Source organism: Electrophorus electricus, chromosome 2 (assembly GCF_013358815.1).
Source record: "Electrophorus electricus isolate fEleEle1 chromosome 2, fEleEle1.pri, whole genome shotgun sequence".
Classification (NCBI taxonomy): Eukaryota; Metazoa; Chordata; class Actinopteri; order Gymnotiformes; family Gymnotidae; genus Electrophorus; species Electrophorus electricus.
Genome location: NC_049536.1, coordinates 14,891,257 through 14,913,514, shown reverse-complemented (window position 1 = coordinate 14,913,514; position 22,258 = coordinate 14,891,257). Strand labels below are relative to the sequence as shown.

General features: G+C 38.4%; 1 protein-coding gene across 2 annotated transcripts in view; it reads right to left on the bottom strand.

The window, feature by feature from the left end:
* Window positions 1-22,258, bottom strand: part of zgc:165507 (monocarboxylate transporter 2) — a 28,401-nt gene that overhangs the window by 3,512 nt on the left and 2,631 nt on the right. Inside the window, exons 2-5 of one of the 2 annotated variants that reach the window (XM_035523693.1) lie at window positions 12,819-13,051; window positions 6,552-6,695; window positions 5,036-5,839; window positions 4,392-4,708 (exon numbers count right to left, since the gene is read on the bottom strand). In XM_035523693.1, coding sequence (XP_035379586.1) covers window positions 4,431-4,708; window positions 5,036-5,839; window positions 6,552-6,695; window positions 12,819-13,032 — 1,440 coding nt within the window. In that variant the 5' untranslated portion in view covers window positions 13,033-13,051 and the 3' untranslated portion in view covers window positions 4,392-4,430. Of the gene's footprint in view, window positions 1-113; window positions 4,709-5,035; window positions 5,840-6,551; window positions 6,696-12,818; window positions 13,052-22,258 lie in introns of those variants that run through there. The other variant, XM_027023001.2, reaches the window with a different exon arrangement.

Below are 22,258 nucleotides of genomic sequence, written 5' to 3'. Positions count from 1 at the left end.
TTCCATGTCATCCTTAGGATAGTATTTGAAAACCAAAATGCATAACAGCAGTCTTACATTATAATGCTAATATTGCAGAAGACAGACACAGAAAAAGTGGGCAGACACCAGTATTTAGATGTCTTGACTTTATTGAACTGTTTACCAGAAATGCAACCTCATTTGCATAAGGGTTTATCCGTGTCTCTCCCCAGAATTGATTTGCAGAGGTAGTGGATGCATTTGCACAGTCACAGGTTGTCATGACATTTTAACATTGGGCAAAAAATAGTTTCTGACAAGCACTCCGATACCTTCTGTTCATTTTTGGTCACTTCTACAGAAAACGTTTACTGATGAAGGAAAGTATTCAGATTAGTAAAATGTTGCTGTTTTGCACTTCTAGATGTATTAGCAAAAAAAGAAACCTAATAATTAACTAATGGGAGGTGGTCAACCGATGGACAAAGCAGTCACAATCATTACAACATGATTTAAGGACCTCGTAGAGTGTTTATAGCTTGACTACCTGTCAAACAGTGAAGGCACTAAGAAACATTATTAAGTTGAAGATAATATTCTAATCTTTGAAAAGAATGATGCCCTCTACACATTCTTAGTCTGTGATAATGCCTCCAAAACATGAAAGGTATTGACTTGCTTAGATAGTTGCATTCCACTGGTGTTTGGGGGTAAAACTGTCACTTTAATCAATTGTTATATAAGATTATAGTTAAGGCCCTAGTAAAAGTTAACAGATCCAGCATTTTGCTAATCTACCATTAGCAAGGAGCTGCCTATTGATGCATACTATGACATGGAGGGGGTCGCACGTGTCAAAAAACAAACAAGTATTTTCATCTCAGTGAGAGAGAATGTAACCTAATATCATATCCTGTTTAGAGCTTTGAACTTGGCCATTAATGTAGGCTAATAAATTTTGCATGGCAGGCTAACCAATTTTTCCCTTGAATTTAGTAGGGTGCTAATAGTACCTATTGTATTTGTATAAGGCACAATTGCAGACTAAGTCATTGACATTTATTTTTGGCAAGTAATGATAATTATTTTTAATTATCTTTCATGGAAGGTACATGAACCTAGTTTAATCAAATCTGAATGGTAACAAAGACATGTAAAACAGGTAACAGATGTTACAACTTTTCCACTATGCTCGCAAATACAGTCACACAGTTGGAGGATTTTGTATCTTTCCAGATGCACTGCAGTTTAATGTCAACAATATTAAACAGAAATATCAGTAAATATTACACTATAGCCTTCACAGACACACAAAGTTTGATAACAATAGCATGGCACATGTTGGTACAATCTACCAAAGATGGTAAAATTATGTACAATTTTTTTTTACCAGTATCCCTTATTTTTATTTTATTGTTATTGTTTTCTTTCAAATTGTTTTAACTGTCTGTAGAAAAATAATGTATAGAAATAAAAAATTATTTTAAAAAATTACCCATTTTAAAACAAAAAACATTACATAGACAGCATATAGGTTATTATATAGGTGTCTTATTCCATCTCATAAGGCTGGTGGTGTTATCTAAATATCAAAATCATATATTTTCAAACTAATTTTTAAGTAGTTTGAATATGAATATATTTTAGTCCTTTAACTAAAAATATTAGGTCAAAGAAATATGCACAATTCACTAGAGCAGACATAACCAGAAATATGTATATTCCACTAAAGTGGAACACATATGCTTTTATTCCTAATTTGTTTGACTTTTCATGAAATAAAAGACTTCATTCAAATTTATAAAACTTTGCAAAATACAGACTTATAGACATCTTCCTAAAATCAGTGACAATATGTGTAGGCCATTGAACCAACTAATCAAAGTATATGATTAACACAGTGCGGTATGATTAACACAATGCTTAGCAATAATAATGAACTGCAAGTGACCTTCAGAACGGAGTTTACCATAGCACTGTTGCACTAAGAACACTCATTTTCTTTATAGCCACTCACACCACTGACCTCCGTGTTGAAGTGAAAGCATGGTGGGCCCGTCAGAGTACAAGATACATCATAAACAGGATATTAATTATTACTAATTAATAACTACTAATTATTACTACTAGTTAGTAGTTAGATAGTAGTTAGATAGTAGTTAGTAGTTAGAACTATGCTGCTTGAATTTATTGGCACTTATTTACCATGGCAAAATTCAGAGATACAAATAAACTAGCTAATATGGAAAATAAAATGAAAATATGTTGTGACTATTATAATAGTATATGCTTAAATATTATACTAACTCTACTGCCACGTGAGAAGAAATTCAACTAAAATCATAGTGTCACGGTACGGCCCCACCCCCAAACGCCTCCCTGTGTGTGTGTGTGTGTGTGTGTGTGTGTGTGTTCCTCCTTATGGTCAAGCCCTCCCTGTGTTTCACACCTGCTCCTTATTGTGTCGTTAGTATGCATATAAATCTTGTGTCTGAGTATAGGTGTTGTCGATGTTTAAACCCGGTTAGCCTGCTAACCACATAGTCGTCTTTTGTGTCACAATAAACGTTCGTTGTGTGCAACACGGTTTGTCCCCGCATCCTGCTTTACCTCCTCACGTGACAAAGAGAATATCTATAACTCACAAACATTAGTGGCAATTGCAATCGGTTTGGATAGTCCAGTCTATAGGAGGCAGTGTTGTTTAGTCAAATTCATGTGGACATGTGGTGTACTTTCATGTGTCCACTTGACCTCCAGCATTTGGCTGGAGCATAAATAGAAATGTCAATCTGAACCTGTACCAATGTGAATGAGTTACTGAATAAACTTACATTAGTGCCGTGCACCCCATAAAGTCCTGTTATGTTGTTATGTTATGTTATGTAATGTATTCTGTATCCTATCCTGGTTATCATAAACAAAGTAATATAGCAATGCAAATCTGACAAAGAATAGCCTCATTATCTATTTACTCACAGGTGTGGTCTTTTTAGTATAGTTTTTCTTTCTTAGAGATTTATACATATTACAGATTCATTTTTTTCATTCACCTTTCAGTAATTTTGCCTTTACTGACCCCATGTGGTGCAAAAAGCACAAAAACAGCAAGATAACAGCAGACATGCATAGTTTATGAAAACCTACACCATATAGTTATGGCTATGGATACACTTATTAAAAACATGTGCATGTGTGTGAGTTCATTACATGGACAGGTACGCATTGCTACCACATCACATGAGCAGTTATATAGTAGAATATAATTAACACATTGGTAATAGAATTAGATTACATACTTTTGACTAATCTTGCTTATATAGGCTTTATGCTCTTATATAGGGTTTATGCTCTTATATAGGGTTTATGCTCTTACATCTTACAAACACTCACAAAGCAAAAATGATATCATTCGTGTATAGTAAAATGAATTGCATTGCATGGATTAGTTATGAAGTGTAATACATCAAATAATTCCCAGATGCACCAATAAAACTTTAAAACTTCTTATCATTTCTTAACACCTAACAAACTGATTGGTATGTGCATCAATATACTCGATTAGGAAGATAGCTATATTGTATCTGTGTTTGTGGGAGTTAGTTATGTTAGTTACAATCTTTACACTTAAGGCAATGCATAATTTATAAATAAACTTGTTTTGCACATTTATTCCTGCTTAAAAAGTGACCATGATCACCAGTAATATGCATTTTTAGTAACATTTTGGTCAATAATATGTTATAAGGCCATTTGTAATACCATAAACATAATGATACACATTCATCCATGTGACACTAGTAATTCAGATAGATTATAAATTATAGCGCAGCAGATATGGGCGTGCAATTTGCAGCAGTGGGTAGTTAATGTGTCGCAGGTGACACAAGCTAAACACAGGGCTCACAAGGACTGTCTAAGTCCTCTGCAGAGCCACTTCTGTTTATCTGAAACTTTGTCATGGTTGTAAGAGTAGCTTACATGACCAGTTCCTGAGGTGAAACATTAATACTAAAAAATTGTATATATCCTTATCAAATTGGGCTGGGATTCCCAAAAGCATCGTAACACGATCACCTTTAGAGTGATTGTTACACTGAACACTCTCTCTCATTTAAGATCTTAACACTATGACACTTTTAAGAAATGAGGCCATGGTTGTTAGTAGACTTTACTTGTTTTTCTTCACTGTCATTGATAATACAGACTAACAAACTAGATATGTTGTTTTGGGGGGGGTTTTCTCAAACTTAAGTTTCAAAACCAACTCCTGTCTTCACATCAAAATTCCACCGAGGCATGTCTTGTTTTACTCACCTAAATACTAGTATATTACAGCCCTGGCTTTCCTATCAAGCCCTCTCAGGAGCTGTGACATGCTTTGGCAGTTGTGTGTTGCTTCATGTAACCTGCTGTGAGGGTGTCTTCACCTGATAAAGCCAGGTGTCTGCACTTGTTTTGGAGGAAGTCTAAATGTGAGTCTCCCTCTGCATGGCACCTTCTCCATTCCCGCAAAGCTCTTCGCTGGCCTCCGCATCTGTGCTGGCTTCCACTCCCACCAACACCCGGTCTCTCTCCAGGTCATCCGTCTCAGCTGGTTTATACTGATCCTCCTGCTTTCGTTCCTGTTCCAGCAGCCGGTAGTTGATGAAGTTGCCAATGAAGAGCCAGATGCTGGCAAAGATCACCACTGAGCCACAGCAGATGTACAAGTACTTGTAGTTCCCTGTGACATCGACTAGTTTCCCTGCGAGGCAGCAGTTGGAGGACATGTCATTTAACCACATTACTTGCATGCAAGATTACATGTTGATTTCTGAATAAAGAGCAGTCATACAGGGTTACTATAGTAGCTAGATTCTTTGTAAGTGGGTCAGTAGTATTGATCTGCCTCTTGAATGTCTAAACTTAAATTTCTTAAAACTCAAAAGTCAGTGATTTTCAAATGATGAATTCGGTATTGTATCAAAAGAACTGAATAACACTGAAGCCACTTTCCCAATGTGCCAAGCCCTAGGGAGAGCTACGAGCATTAAAATATTAGCAAAGTATGACCATGTCCCATGTTTCTTACCTGCCAATGGTGGTCCAATAAGAACAGGGCAACACTCCACAATGGTAGTGAGGCCCACAGCGCTGGAGAACCTCTGAGCCCCAACCAGATCCATGAGAGTCTCGAACAGCACTGCACTCACCATGCCAAACGCGAATCCAAAAAAGATGGCATACAGCACCATGCCCATGTAGTTCTGAGCCAGCGGGCATAGAATGTGGCACACTCCATTGTAGAACACCGCAAAGCTGAAAAAATACTGGATCTTAGGGCGCACCCAGCGAGAGTTTGCCACTAGGCCCATGGAAGGCCGTGCAAACATGTCCACGAAGGCCAGGATGGAGAGCAGCAAGGCTGCTGAGTATTCATCTATACCATTGTCCTTGGCGTATGGTGAGAGGAAAACGATGGGTGCGAAGAAGCCAATGAACATGATCACGTTACCAGACAGGTAGATGAGGAACCCTCGGTGCTTGAAGAGGGACAGGTCCAAGTATTTGTTGACTGTCTGCCAGGCTGTGAGCTTTTCCGTCTTTGTGGCTACAGGGATGGTGGTGTCCTTGTCTTTCTCTGTGGTCTTCTCGGGCTGAGGGAGAGGTCTCATGAGGGATCCAGCCACACAGCAATTGAGCAGGAGCCCCCCAAGAATGAGGAAACTGCCCCTCCATCCAAAAGCATTAATGAGGTACTGGTTTAGAGGAGCGAGTGTGCTCAGAAACACAGGGCTGCCTGCCATGGCAAATCCATTAGCAATGGGCCGCTTCTTATAAAAGTACTTCCCAATCATGGTCAGTGCTGGCTGGAGGTTGAAGGCAAGACCAAAGCCTTTAAGAAAACAGCCATGGTTAATGTGGAATTTCATTAAGAAACAACTAAACATTTTAGTGAGATCCAAGGCTAATCATTCCATAACATGGAAGTCACCTTGGGAGTGGTCAAACGACTTGTGAAAGCAAGAATACATAAAACTGGTTGCATGTTGTATGCACATGGATTTAGGAGTACCAAATGGCCAATATATTTAAATTTATGTGTAAAGTGAAACACATGAATTTAAATAAAAAGTTAATTGTAAATTGTAGTGAACAACTATGCTAATTCAAAAAAGCTGCACAGGACAAACAATGCTAAAACATAATGTAGAGAACTGGTGCAAACTGCATATACACAAAAGTCTGTTGCTATTATTAATCTGTTTCCTCATTCTATATTTATATGAAAACTAAGTCTTAAAAATTCATCCCTCTTAAAGAAAATCCCAAAGTGGCAATTACACTTAAAAAAGTTACATTATCTTGCAAGCTAATTTAAGTTCATTTACGCTAATTTAATTAATGAAAATTAATTTAAGATAGTTTAATTAGTTAATCTAAGATAATTTAAGGCATTTCCCAGCACATTACTATAATCCACCAATTTAGCTTGTAGAATTTGTATTTAATATTAATACTATCATATTAATAAATTAATATGGATTCAACAAAATTAGGATTTAACTGTCACTGAATAAACCTAATTGGAAGTTGCACCCACTCACCTCCAATCACCCCAATGCAGATGTAGAGTTGTATGACATTGTTGCAGAAGGAAGCACCAATCATGCCGAGGGAACACAGCAACCCCCCCGTCATCATGACCGGCCGACATCCATATGTGTTTACTAGTATACTGCTTATAGGGCCTGAAACAGAGGACAAAAAAGATTAACTAGGGAACTGGGTGATTTCTTGGTACCATCAAATCCATAGCACTGTGTCCAAGAAATATGAAGGAGAAAAACTATGCAGTTTGTTTGACATCACTCACTACTCATTTAAATGGGATGATAATAAGCCTCCTTCTCTTGAAATAGATTTAACATGTCAGTTGGACTGGGTCAAGCTTGTGGAAACTAAAACATAGGACAGTGCAAGTCAGACAAGAGTAAGCAGCAGCAACAACAAAAAGATTATACGTGATCAGGAGGGGGCAAACACAACAAATTTGTCTTTGGGGTAGACAGTAAAGAGAACACAGAAGACATAAAGGGGGTATGTTTCAACATTTTTTGTGAGGAATCCTGGCAACCAAATTTGAAAAATCTCCTCACACTCATAGTACTGCTTTTGGACTGCCACTGTTAAGAAGAGCCACTCAACTTTTCAGTAAAAACAAAAGGATCTGAGTAGTCATGTTGCACAATCAATGAAATAAAAAGAAGTATCATTTCATTTTGGTTCTGTCTTTGGGCATTTAACTGCCTAAGGAAATAAAGCCTGCTTTTAGTTGATGGCTATAGAACCCTACAGTCATGGTTATGAACTAATATATGTGTTATAGTAATACTAAAAACATTTCATTATAGTAAGGCTTGTCCTTCAACTGTAGTATTGTAGCTTCTTCTGGCTAGTTATCCCTACAATTTCTGTACAACATATTTCAGAGTAAAATGGTAGCTTGGTAGAATAATTAGGTGCCTGTAATAAGGAAAAAAGATCTGACCTATAACCAGCAATGTCCTGGGAGGCATTATTACCTCTGCTAAAATGTATGCTATTCAAAACCAGGTAAGAGGGGACACTGCTTCACTTAATTTGACCCACATAAATTTGCACCAGACCTTAAGCTATCAGGAGCACCTTATTTGCATTCAGAGCAGCTGGAGAATTTCACCAGGGCCCAATGAGAGCTAGAGAGTTCAGTGAGAGCCAGTACACTTAGGCCTTCAAGCAATCACTCCTTTAAACGGCTTATAATGTTAGCCGACTGTGCTCTGCAATGTGATGAAGGCTTTAATATACCTGGCTAACCCTTGTGGCTTAAACCCTAAAAAGAACTGGTCAGTGCTAAAATTAGCGTGAGAAACTCAGGTGGGTGAAATAATCTTTAAATCCCCGTGCCAAACATGAAGGAATGTATAGTGTCCACATGTCTGCTCATGTAATCAACAGTTTTACAGTTTATGTGTAAGATTGTCTTAAAGTAAATAAGGAAAATTACAAGGGATTAATACAGTATTGCCTGGATGTTCTTGACTCCTGACTCCTGTCATCTTAATGTTATATATAACAATGTTATATATAACAATTTATTTAATCTTGCACTGTAATTTTTGTATACAGCTTCTGATAAATATGCCCCCTTTGAATCTATACATCACACATATACATGTGTAAATATGTGTATATAATGTGTATATAATACACACATACACATGTAAACACAGAGAGAGAGAGAGAGAGAGAGAGAGAGAGAGAGAGAGAGAGAGAGAGAGAGAGAAAGAATTAACAAGCAATGCTCAGTTTTGGTCAAAAATAATGGCAAAAAAAGCCACTATTTTGATGGGAAAAAGCCATTTAAACACATCTGAACTAGAATCAAGCTCATACATTTGAACTATGTTGATTTAGACACTGATGAAAAATTAGAGAAACTATTTCCAAATAAGATATTAAATAACTTTCTAAATAACCACAAACAATAAATGATTAGAAGTGTCTCAGAATAAACTTTTTTTTAAATAGCATATGAATTTGACTGGTTTTCAACAGTGGTGGGGCTTTGTTGACAGATTTTGCAGTGTCTTAACTGAGCCTAAAGAAAGTTTATTTTATGACATAATATTTTATGTCCATCACCTTGTATTTTTTCATGGCATCTCTTTACAAAATACACTGAGTGATCATTGTATCCTTCCCTACCTTTCTTTATGTACCTTTATCTTTAATTTCAGGATATAATCCACCACTCCTGGTACCCGAACTGTATTCTCAAGTCATTTGTCTGACTGTAGCTATGTATGATGTTTCAACCTTTATTGTCCACTTTCATGAGTGACTTTTTATCCAAAGGGAAAATTTTAGCTGGATACTTTTAATATGGTAGAGCAGGTAGAGCAAAGGGAATAGTAACACTGATGTCATGGGTTTGTTTATTAGAGAGCACACATACTGATAAATATGTAAGTCGTTCTCAATAAGAGAGCCTGCCAAATGTTGCAAATGTAATACATAACTACTATGATGTTGTGCTATCACAGTAGTCATCCTTCTGCTGAATTCAAGATGACAGACACATTATGCAACTTTTTAATATTAAAAATATATTATTTATCACACATAGAAATTCCAGATGCATATATAATTAAATGCCATAAATTCTCTATGCTCAGACGGAGCATCTGACAGACAGTTAAGGCATGTTTAACGCATGGCTGAGTACTATCTAACACTGCTATTCACAGCAACTTGAAACAGGAGACCAACAAACAGAGTCATCATGTGTCTGGGGTTACTTATGTAACAGGCATCTGTGGCAGGAGTTCAGTTACCTGGTGCAATGAAGAGTGGCACTTCTGGGTGATTTCATTATGCATACATAGATGCAGCACTTAGATGACAGAGATAACAGGTTAATGTGTGTGTGACAACTGACCATTGAGGTTTTCCTCTTTGAAATGCATGACCAAGGAAGGGCCTAATGTACCTTCACTGGATGACTCATTGAACACTAAAATGTCCACTACTCGAAGAAGGACTGATCTAATTTAAACATTAGGGAAGGCCTGTTGCTTGGCAACATAAAAGATGCATGACAATTTCAGTCTGTCAATGTTCACAAAGCAGATGAAGAGAGGAAACCAGAGATGAGGAAATAATGAGAGGAAAACAAACACTGGGACACCTGACATAGTTTTAGGTTATTATGGGTCATGACTATTGGGTATGACATTACCAATCAAGGGAGTTCTCTTAAAGTACACACAAATCTCCTTTGAAACAACAGTGTTAAATATTACATATTTTGCTAATAACAGTTTAGATTTAAGAACTCTTGCAGGAACATAACCAAGAATGACATCTTAGAGCTAGAGTGGGAGAGACTATGAAGACATATGAAGGTCATTACAAGTATCATTAAAATAATTTCTAGAAAACACAGGTAGCCTGAGAGCTGTCTGAGAACAGATGTTCACAGTACCTGTTCACAGTAAAGCTGTCTGAGAATACTATTTTGCACATACTGCAAGCTAGAGAGAACTTCTTTTTTTTTTGCAGAATAGAAAAAAAAGCATTACAGTAATTTAGATTTGTTGACACAAAAGTGTAATGGGACAGGATAGTGATGAACAATTGTAGAATTCTTGCTGGGGGGAGCCAGAGAGTGGTGGGTCTTTTGAGGTCTTGTCTCTTTCTTTTGTCTCCTTTTTTCCCTTTTCCCTTTCTGTAGGCTCTCCAAAGTACTGGTCAAAGTTGTGATGCTGGGCTGCTGCTTGAGTGGGCTTAAATTCCGATCTTAGCAGGTGTGTGCAGTCAGTGCTGTTTAGCACATATGCAATGTCAGCACTGATTAGCCCTAATGATTCTGGGAAGCGTTCCAAGAGCTGAGAGTTCCTGCTCTCCTAGGGTTCTGACCTTGTCACATTGTTCTTTGTGTACACCTCACAGGAGGTGACAATGGTGAGGTCTTTCTCCATCTCCAGCCACCAGAAACAGCTGCAAAGTTACCACTGGATGTCTCAAAAGTGGGGATATGTGCCCCCATCGCAGAGCATTCTGCCTTACAGCTACAGGCATATAAAGACTCTGGGGGGGGGGTCCCTAATGAAAGTCTCAATTCCAGAGCGGAGTGGGGCAAGGTGTGTGGAATAGTTATAATAGGCTCCAGTAAATAGTCAGGCCCCGGAGGTGCCCGTTGCTAGGACAGAGCCTCTGGTTTGGAGTTCTCTGAGACAGGCCTGTAGGAATCACTTGGCCTTTTATATGTAGGCCAGACTCTTGTGCTTATTCCAGACCACAAAGTATTGTTTGGCCCAGTCTAGCCAGTGCCTCCATTTTCAAGGACCAATTTGACAGCCAGGAGTTCACTGTCCCCAATACTGTAAATGAGCTCCATCATGGTGAGTCTGAGTAAAATACATAGTATTGGAGCTTTTTATTTGGGTCTTTGTGTTGGGAGAATACTACTCCAACAACAACATTGTAGGTGTCTACCTCAATAGTAAGTGGTTCCTCCGGATCCAGCAATTGGACACACAGAGGTGAAGTCCGTCTCCCCATAATACCCTCGAATGCCTTCTGGGCTTCAGCCATCCAGTGAAACTGTCCTGGTCTTCCAGCTGAGGGTGGGGTTGGGTGCCACTACAGAACTGAAGTTTCACACAAAGCATTGGAAGAAGTTGGCAAGCCCCAGTAAACACTGCCAGTGGCAAGTGGGATTGAGCTAATAGGCTACTAGGTTAATCTTGAACGAATCCATGTGGAAAATGTTCTCGAACACTATAAAGCCCAAGAGGGACAGTGTTGCTGCATGGAACACTGACTTCTCAAGCTTAACAAAGATGGTTCTCCAACAGAAGTTGGACAGTCCAAATGACATGCCCAATGTGCTCCTCTAGGGACTGACTGTAAATGACATTGCTATCAAGATAGACATAAACAAAACAGCCAAGTTCATTGAGTATTCCCTGAGAATGGCTACAACCACAGAGGCTAGGAATTGTAAACCTGTGCATGAAAAAACAGCATGCTCAAATAAAGTACTGTACAGAAGGGGAAAAGGTGAGAAAAACCAAAGGATCTTGGGAAGTGGAGTTCCCAGGGTTGAGTTCCTGTTTTCCTAGGGTGCTGCCTAGCTCCCCTGTCTGTTGTGCATACTAGACTAACAAAAAAACATGTATACGTTTATTCACTATCAGCTGTAATAAGTAGGTCACAGACATATTTCTCAGTTGGTATAAAGCCTAAGTTTGTGGCTTGACTTTATTTATGGCAGAGTTTTTAGCACACAGAGACATTTAACATTTCTCCATTTTCCATTTCCAAAAACAAGGAATTTGCTTTTGTCTTTGTTCAGCTATAAAAAAAAAAATTATAGCACATTCAGGATTTGATATCTTCTCGACAATCAAAAAGGGACCTAATAGACCTTTAGGAATCAGTAACCATACGGTTATGTATTGTCTGGATACTAATGGAAGGAAAAGATGTAATTATTGTAATTATTATTATAAATCCTGGTTAATGACATCATATATTGACTAAAATAGTGCTGGTCCCAGGATTGACCTTTGAGGGACCCAAAAACAAAACATGAATGAATGAGTTCAAAGTGTGACCTAATAATTTACAACCATTCAGGTAGGACTTGAACAAGTTTAAAACAGAGGTGGAAAGGCCACTGTCAGTGAGCCCTGCAAATATGTTTTGCCCTTCTACAGACTGTATAAAGATATTAACTTGAATGTTTTAGATGATTCACTACTGCCACTTCACTGATATATTGTTGATATTCTACTGACAGTCTGTTGAAAGTTTATTAATAATCTACAAAGGACCACTCAGAATAAAGTGCTACCTAAAGTTATATTATAATATAACCAATATAGGTTATAACAATAGTTATATTGTTATAAATATGCTTTTTAATTTCAAAATCTCAAGGAGATATAAAGATCTAAAAAATCTGGTGGATAGATATTGAGAGTGATATATAAGAATTTTAGTTATTTATTTGACAGATCATATGATGTCTTGCCCTTGAGGATGATGGCTTGCCCTTGAGGAATATTGGCAGCTTTAAAAGATAAACCTTATCATAAATATAAAAAATATGTTTAGCATAATCTTGTAAATGTGACAAGATTATTCTAAACATATTTTTTATATTTATGGCTTTGAAGTGAACTGGAAAATGGACCACAGTTCTTTTTTTTTTTTTTTTTACCCATATAGAAACATGCAAATTTGAGGCAAAGAAAACTGAATGTCAGGTTGGTCTTTTAACTATCACTCCCACCCTCTTTACCTCCTTATCCCATTTTTACCTCCTGCATACATGACTGCCAACATGATGGAGGAGATCCAGGCAACTTGGCTATATGACGCATCAAAGATGTTCTGGATATCTTTGAAGAAGATGGTGGTGGCTTTGGGGAAAGCATAGGAGAATCCAATAGAGATGAAGGCTCCACACACCACGACCCAGCCCCAGCCTCCATCCGGGGGAGCCACGGCCAGCGACCCAGTGGGGGGTGGCATTTTGAGCCCAGGTCTATTTCTACAGACACGGAAGAGAAAAAAATGAACATTATTTTTCAACATTTGTCAGATACTTTTATGCAGAGAAGCCTATCTAAGACTATGACAATATGTGTGCTCACTAGGAACTTATGACCCTGCTGTTGTAAACACCTTGCTTTACCTGCTGAGCAGCTTGGTATGCATTGTCTATGTTCATATAGTGTAATACACTGGGAAATAAAAATGATCACAATTCTTATTGGTTTGACACTGTACTTCAGAAAGACAATCTGGGGCTTATCTTGGTTTCCACTAGGAGGTATGGGAGCTCTTGGAATTATAGGCTGGCAAAATAACTTTATCTGAATCAGGACTATATTTACAGACCAAACAACACCTCTTGTGAGTCTTAGTATGAGAAATAAGAGCTTCACAGATAAGAGGTTTGCTCTCACTGTGTTAAGGTGCACACAATCACAAATACACACACTTCTCATTTCATATTATGTGAACAATAGGTTTTGTCTTAGGCTGTTGTTTTTTTTCTCCTGTGTGCCTCAAGTCCAAACCATAAAACAACACAATGGATAAATGCAGTATATCAATATAAAACTGATTTCTTTGTTACTTTATGCCACAAAAACACACATCTCAACAGTTCTCAGTGTTTTTAGTGGATTTCACAATATATTATTAATTATGTATTGTCATTATTTATAATTATTTATTATTACTAGGTTTTTGGTCTTTGAAATACTGACGTAACAGAAAATTCCAATAACAAATGAACCCCCTATCAAGTCATAGTTTGTTTTTGTAGATGTGTGCTGCAGCCACTGACCATCCTGACCAATCTCAGATGTTACTGATGAGTTCTGTGGGTGTTTTGACAGCATTCACATGTTATTGCAAGCATAATATTTTGGTCAGTACTGCAATAAGCTGGTATCATCAGGAAATATACATGTTAAGTCAAGTCAAATTTATTTATATGGCACTTTTTACAACAGATGTTGCCCCCAGTGAGCAAACCAAGGGTGACAGTGGCAAGCAAAAACTCCCTAGAGCATGACGAAGAAACCTTGAGAGGAACCAAGATTCAAAGGGGGGCCCCATCCTCCGCTGGCCAACAACGGACACCACAAAAGTAACAACATGTGTGTGTGCTCTCATACCTGTGCCTGTGTGTATGCATTAAGCAGTAAGGAAAATGAAGGGATAGATAACATGCCAGCTGGTAAAACACACACACCCAGATGCTTGCATGAACATACACACAAAAAGGGATGCAGCGATATATTGTAAGTTTGTATATTACCATGTTCTTAGTAATTTGTGTGTGTGTATGTGCGTGTATTAGCTATTTTTGCCTTTGGCATAGTTGCTAACTATAATGGCCCAAGTGCCACAGGGCACGGAGCAGGACGTACAGACTTGCTCAATGAAGACAGACATTTATTAACATAAGCTACAGACACAGGCACTCACATATAACATAAACTGTGAAAGCGAACATACCAACATGATCAATGACTGACCAGAATGCACACACTAACAAGGGTTTAAATGCATACAAACGAGACAAGACTAAACTGATGCAGGTGTGTGCTTAACAACATAGGCATGGTTATAAACAATACGGTCACAAAGAACTCCCACGTCATGCATCGGGCCATACCACGTGACCAGCAAAAGGGGAGCATTCCATGACACTAACCTTCTTCAAGGTTACAGACATACACAGTATAATTTGGAATCATTCCTGCACTCACTCAAATATACTGTCATGAATTTTTAATTAACATTCTGTATATTGTTGAGATTGTTTAACATAGTACAAATATAGACCAATTGATATATAGGATTGGACCAGGGGAAATATTGCTTTAGTTTCTGAAATAGTTTTGATTTCTGAGGAGCTTTAAAAGATGTACACTGTGATCTTACAGTTATATACTATTTAAAAATCAATATAGTGCAAATATTACTCAAATGCAAATTCAGTATTAATGAGAGAAGAGAGGGGGAAAAGACACAAAACCCTTATAGAGTAAAATTCTTAATAAAGATGGTGGAAAGAACATTCATTGTAATAGTCTTTCTCTACCTTTGATTCATTAAGTAATTTACTTTATTTATAGTTATCAATGCTTAGGGGAAAGCTGTTTTTAAAAATGTAAAACCTTTTTTTTAATGTATCAGAATTGACACCCATGGGCTACATTTCCCATAATCCTCCTGTGTGTGCCTAATCGCCTGTGTATTGTTTCTACCCATTGTCTATTTCCTCAAGTGATTACCTGTATATATTAACCCCCTTGTTTGGCATGTTCTTTGTGGAGTCTTGACCAATTTGTACTAGTGTTTCCGAGCTGTTCTGGTTTCCCTGCGTGTTTTTGAATTTGTTTACCTGCTTTATGGTTTTCTTGATATTTGCCTTGCCCTTGCCTGTTTAGTCTGCCTAGTCTGCTGCTGTATCTGTGTTACACATTCACCTGTTTTTCCTCCTACATTTTTTAATTGCCCCTTTAGTATGTCTTTAACACCCCCTCCCCCCTTTAACTGATCCTGTTCATGACTCTGCTTTGGCCTGCATACCCCAACACTGCACTCATTTAAAAGAACATCAAACCAATGACCCAACTAAATAACTGCCATTAACATCATTTAACTGATGTAGCTACTAAGTAAAATAAATTAGGACATTAGTGATATGAAAATTAACTTACAAATACAAATTCTGAAGTCCATAATGGAACTGATGTCCATATGATAAAAAGTGTAACAATATGAGGTGCTGAAAAGGTTGTGTAATAGGTGTTCCTAGCTTTACACTGTATATCTATATCTATATCTATATCTATATCTATATCTATATCTATATATCTATCTATCTATATATATATATATATATATATATATATATATATATATATATATGTGTGTGTGTGCGTGTGTGCGTGTGTGTGTGTGTGTGTGTGTGTGTGTGTGTGTGTGTGCTGTATTTGTATGTGTTCGCTACCCTACAGTTTGTTAAAAATTTATTAAAAGAATGTGTAAACAAAAGGCAGCACAGGACATCCAGCATTTCAAAACACAAAGGTGTTTTGTCCTTACTGCTCCTTGAAGTCTGTCTAGCATCCCCGTAGCACTCTGAATATATTGGCGTTTCCTCTACAAGATGTCCTTGATTTGTTTTTTCAACAACAACTGAGTAATGGTGTGCATGTTTTCATCAATAAAACAAAATGTATTATGCTCCTAATGACAGAATCAGAAAATCTTTGTCTTTCTATTTTAGCCTGTCATATGGTGCTGAGATAATATTTGCAGCACAACTAACACTGCATGAAATATAAGAAATAATTTTTAAATCAAAATAACTAAAAAACAATTGTACTACAAATATATTAACCAAAGTATAAACCATATTGCAGATAGTATACTTCTTGTATTGTTCAGTCCTGACAGACTTGACATATATGGTCATAAAAACTTCCTTTCAATCCCAGTTTTGATTTCATTGCAGTAAATGTGTGTGCCTGAGCAGGTGATTTCTTAAATGGAATATAAATTTGTAGGTAGCTGAAGTGGTTAGCTCAGTGATTAAGATACTGGGTTAGTAATCAGAAAGTTGCCAGTTCAAGCCCTGCCACTGTGGTGCCCCTGAGCAAGGCCCTTAATCTTCAAGTTGTACTCAGTCATAATTGGCCAGTTGCTTTGGATAAAAGTGTCAGGTAAGTGAAGGCATCACATGGTGTGCATTCTTGTCCCCAGCACTAAAGTTATGCGCATGTAGAGAGGCATACCTAATAATCTAGCACCTCAATGTAAAAGAGGTATACCTTTTAAAGCCACCAGTCTCTGCAGGGAAAAGGTAGGTGATCAAATTGCTTGTGAGCATACATTAAACTGCCACCATCAGGAACAGAGATTTTGTAGTCCTTCTTTTCAATGACATTGATCTCTGAGTGTGAAATCAGTGTAAAAATCAGTTAGTTAATGTTTGCTGAAGTGTAACATTAACCACATTACACTCTGTTTTCTCTAAGTCAATAATGACATGCTGGGTTATAACAATGGCTCTCATTTCACACTAGAGATCATGATATTGGAGAAATTTTTAATAAAACAATGGTTGCATGTACAGTTCACAGGTTTTCAAGCACATTGTGTAAACTGTGAAGTAACTGCAAAAATTCAAAAAGTACATTTATTTACCATTTAGCAAAAAGCTTCAGATGGACAATGGATGCCATTGAGCTCTGGAACATATCACACTTACACTTACGCCAGAACAACAGTGCCTTTCCTTATGACAATCAAGATGACAGCGATTTCCCAGTCTTGGAATGATATGGCTTATGTGCTTAGCAAAACCAACTATAATAATAAATAATAATAAGTAATGCCAATGTATAATAAATAATAATAATAATAATAATAATAATTATTATTATTATTATTATTATTATTAATAATAATAATAATAATAATAATAATAATAATAATAATAATAATAATAATAATAATAATACATTTTATTTATATTGTACTTTTCACAAAACGAAGGCTGCTTTACAAAGCAACAAAATTTAGGGACAAAAATACTGGTGAAAGAGATGGGTTTAAAAGAGACTTAATGAAAAGACAAGTACAGGTTTGTAGAGAGAGGCATAGAGAATCCAGAGTTTTGGTGCTATAGCACCAAAGGATCTGCCACTCATAGAAGAAAGTTTAGTGTGAGGCATAGCAAGCAGAAGGATCTGAAAGAACAGGGGGTGATGGCAGAGCCCCCTAAGATGATCTGGGGTCAGCAAATGAAGGGTTTTGAAGGAAGTGAGGAGTATTTTTTACTGGATACGTGATTGCTAACCAGTGCAACTCATTCAGAATAGGGGTAATGTGAGCAGATTTTTTGTTGTAGCTGATCGTTCTAAAATTAGTGTGCTTCAAAAGTTAGCGAAGAATCGAACAGCATGCCAAACTTTTTAGCAGTGATTGTAAGCCTCACTAATACAGTGTCTGTATCAATAGTGTAATTAGCTTTTCAGCAACTAGGTTTCTGGGCCCAAAAAAAACAATATCTCCATTTTTTCTGTATTTAATTCTAGCAAGTTTTCATTCAATCAGAGTTTTAACTCATAGATGCATGCTATGAGGGACTGGGGTGGAAAGTCAGTTTTGTGCATGTATCTGGATGTCATCATGTTAGCAATGAAAATTCAGATTATGGCTATGGATGATCTGACCAAGTGGTTTCATATAAATAATGAAAAGAAGTGGTCCAAGAACAGTGGGTGATCTTTGTTTAGCAATAGTAATGTATTGTTGTCTGTCTGTGAGATAGGAATGAAACCAATAAAATGCTGTTCCTGATATGCCACTGGAGTAAAAATGAGAGAAAAGTACATCATAGTTTTTTGTGTCAAATGCTGCAATTAGATCAAGAAGTAAATTAATGCGACCATTATCATCTGTGAGCAGAAGGTTATTTGCAACTCTTAAAATTTACTAGTGCTACTCTCTTCATCACTGCAAAATATAAGCTGTTACTGAATTCATAAATTACATTGTAAGAAGTCTTTCTGTACATGCTTGGCCATGCATGACCTTTACATAATGACATCTGAAGAAAGGATTTAGCCAGATTGTAACTGTACACATTCCTTGAGCTCTGCAATTCAACCAGCACTGAAACAATCACCTTGACCTTTAGGGGTAGGTAGTACCCCCCCCACACACACACACACACACACACAAGTATTTGCCGATTTCTTCTTAAATTCCATGTTCACTCATCCAGCCTACTGTTGTGCAGTGGGGTATGTATGACCAGCAGGGCTATCCATACAAGTTAAGTCTCTTTGAGCTGTCTCTTTTAAGTGAATGATGGGAGCATTGAAGAGCATTTTTGTTAATGCATTTTTGTTTCAATACAAGTGAAATAGTTAGGTCCTGTAACTCCCTCGATGAAGTGAAGCCATAGCCTCAAGTAAAACTTCATATCCATAATTTGACATTAGATTTAGATTCAAATATTGCAATTTGCAAAGTGAAAGGTTTCTGTAGCTCGCACATTTGATTTAACTGTGCTGTAAATTAATATTGGCATGTTTTTAAAAAAAAATCACTGCAAGTAAAGGAAGAGCCATATAGAAGATGAAAGAGCTGGCTTTAATAGTGAGCTCACCCAATAGATGTGACTCACTAGAAAGTCAGAACTCCAGTCACTAATGTATATGAGCATTGGTTCTAGCATTATACAAAGATGAAGCCTGTGAGGCAGGAACCTGTTCTGAATGAAAAATACTAGTTAGTTTCAGGAGTGCAGTGACAAATTTTCTATTTTCCTCAGTCTTTGTGTTTCTCGCCTCCACTCTGATCATTTTATTTTTATTTTTTGGTGTGGTCACACAATGTTGTCATTACATAAACACATGGACCAGACCATTACAATTGTTATCAGGGCTGGCACCGCAATAAGGTTACTAAACATAATTACAATAATACTACATAGCAAGCTTTTAAAATATATATAATTATATTTTTAAAGAACATATAAATGTCATTTGTATTTGTCTCTTGGCTCATGGGGGCCCTAAGTGACTGGAACTTTGCTTGATAATTAAGGGCTTGATAATCAATTAAGGACTTGAAGGTGATGTGATTGATTTGGCTGTGCCATAAATCAATCTTGGTATGTTCTAAAAAATTAACTGCATAGAAAGGAAGAGTCATGTGGAAGCTGAAAGAGCTGGCTTTAATAGTGAGCTCACCCAATAGATGTGATTCACTGAGAAGTCAGTATTCCAGTCACTAGTCTATATGAACATTAGTTCTAGCATTATGTACAGTTTTCAGAGCCTGTGTGGCAGGAATCTGTTCTTAAAGAAAAATACTAGTAAGTTTCAAAAATGCAGTGATAAATTTTCTGTTTACATCACTCTTTGTGTTTCTCTGCTCCACTCTGATAACTTTGTTTTTAGTTTATGCAGTGGTCTACAATTACACAATGGTGTTATTACATAAACACATGGACCAGGCCATTGCAACTGTTATCAGGGCTGGTGCTGCAATAAGGTTACTAAACATAATTACAATGAAGGCAGATAGTAAGCTTTTTAAAAACATATTTTTTATATATTTTAAGAACACATAAATCTCATTTGTATTTGTCCCTTGACTCATGGGGGCCCTAAGTGACTGGAGGCCCTGGAGGACCTTTGCTTGATAATTAAGGGCTTGATAATTAATTAAGGACTTGAAATTGATGTGATTGCCTGGAAAAAATAGAAAGAAAATGACACTATGGAGTGCCATGGCCTCCCAAAGAAGCGATCTGAGAGTCATCATATCAATTGCATTGTATCAACATCACAGACACAGAAGTATTCATTTTTCATTCGTTCATTTACCCCCATTTCTGTTATTGTAAAATTCTGATTTTATTAAAGAGACCCTATGATTATCCACAGAAATACAAAAATGCAATATAGAGTGATCTCAAACATCACAAACATATACAGGGTACATACATATTCAGGAGGATCAAATTTTCCTCACTGGGTAATAATGGCTAAAATAAATAGTTAATAAATAAATAGTTAGATTTCAAACTGGATAATGGCTGTTACATGATTCAGAGGGAAACATCTTGGTTAGCTAATTAATAGAAGCAAACTTTGTGTCACGGAACGCTCAGTGTGTGCACCAGTCTTGATCATGGTCGCTACGTCTGGGTTAATTCTGGCCATTACAGCCGTAACGTTATTTTGTGTAGTTATTAATGTATAGGAGTTCTATGTTTAGCGTTAAATGTACAGTCATGTTTTCTGTCAGTGTTATGTGTGAGTGCCACCCTTGTTGTGTATGTCATTAAATGTTTCACAACGTCAAGGGAGTCTATGCGTCCTGCCCCGTGCCCTGTGGCACTCGGGCCAGCAGCAACGTTACAGAATGACCAACCACCACAGGACCTTTCTAGCGGGAGCACCCCACGCGCTGCTGCCTGGATCCAAGGAGATTGGGGAGAGGACCGAGACCGGCGTCTGCGTCCACGCCGGAGGTGGAGGGGAACACCCCCAGCAATTGCTATATACACAGCAATTTCTTGGGGGGTCTGAGGCTACCGAGCCAGGATCGAGGAGAGCCGAAGAGCTACGAGGACCGTGGTTTGGTGGAGCCGGCTAGGTCTCTGGCTAGTGAGGGCAAATCCCGAGTTCCTCCCTTTCCGTGGACTCGCCAGCGAGACTGGAGGGATCCACCCAATGCCTCGGATGCAGACTGCCTCAGGGGCGCTCCTAGAGCGGTGGCGACAGCAGGACCGTTAGGGGGGATAGCACGCCTGGAGTCGGGGCGTACGTGCACCCCCGTGTGTCCACTGGGGCCAAGGACACATCTACAGCACCTGCGGAGCTAGCAGAGGAGCTAATATGTGTGTTTAACGGCGCATTTGTTTGTATATGTTCGTGCTCTATGTTTGCTTACAGACGCATTACGTTGTGGGGAGCGTGCCGGACTGACCCGAAAGTGGCAGGGACTCTACCTTTCTCCCCCATGCGAGGAGGTCTCCCTGGTGGGAGGTTTCTAACCCGCCTTAAGTTTGGTGGGCAGCAGGCATTGCCGTGCGGTGTTTGTGTGTGTGTGCGGCAGCCTGGGGTTCGCTATCCCGGAATGGGAAGCTTCGGGAGCCGCGCCCGTGGGGAAGGGTCACTGTCGAGGACTGCTTCCCCCTCACACATTACGTGGAGCTTACCGGACTGCGCCGAGAGAGGCAGGGACTCTGCCTTTCTCCCTCGTTCAGCGAGAACTCCCAGGTTGGTGGTTCCTGGCCCGCCTTATGTCGGTTGGGAACCGAACATTGTTTGTGTGTGACATTGTTTGTGTGTACTTGTGCTTGTGCTTGCCTGCACGCCCGCGGCCTGGGATTCGCTGTCCGGGCATAGGACGCTTCGGGAGCCGCGCCCCTTGGGAGGAGGAGCTGTCATGGAACGCTCATCCCCCCACAAGTTACGTGGTACGGCCCACAACGTGCAGGGGGATTCACATGTGTTCTGTAACCACGCCTTCCGGGATTGCACACGCCTGCGCAGGGTTTACTGTTTGTCTGTCTATTTAAATCCCTGTCAGTGTGTGCACCGGTGTTGGTCACTGTCGCTATGTCTGTGTTCATTCGGACCATTATAGCCGTAACTTTGTTTTGTGTAGTCTGTTATTAATGTATAGGTGTTCTATGTTTAAC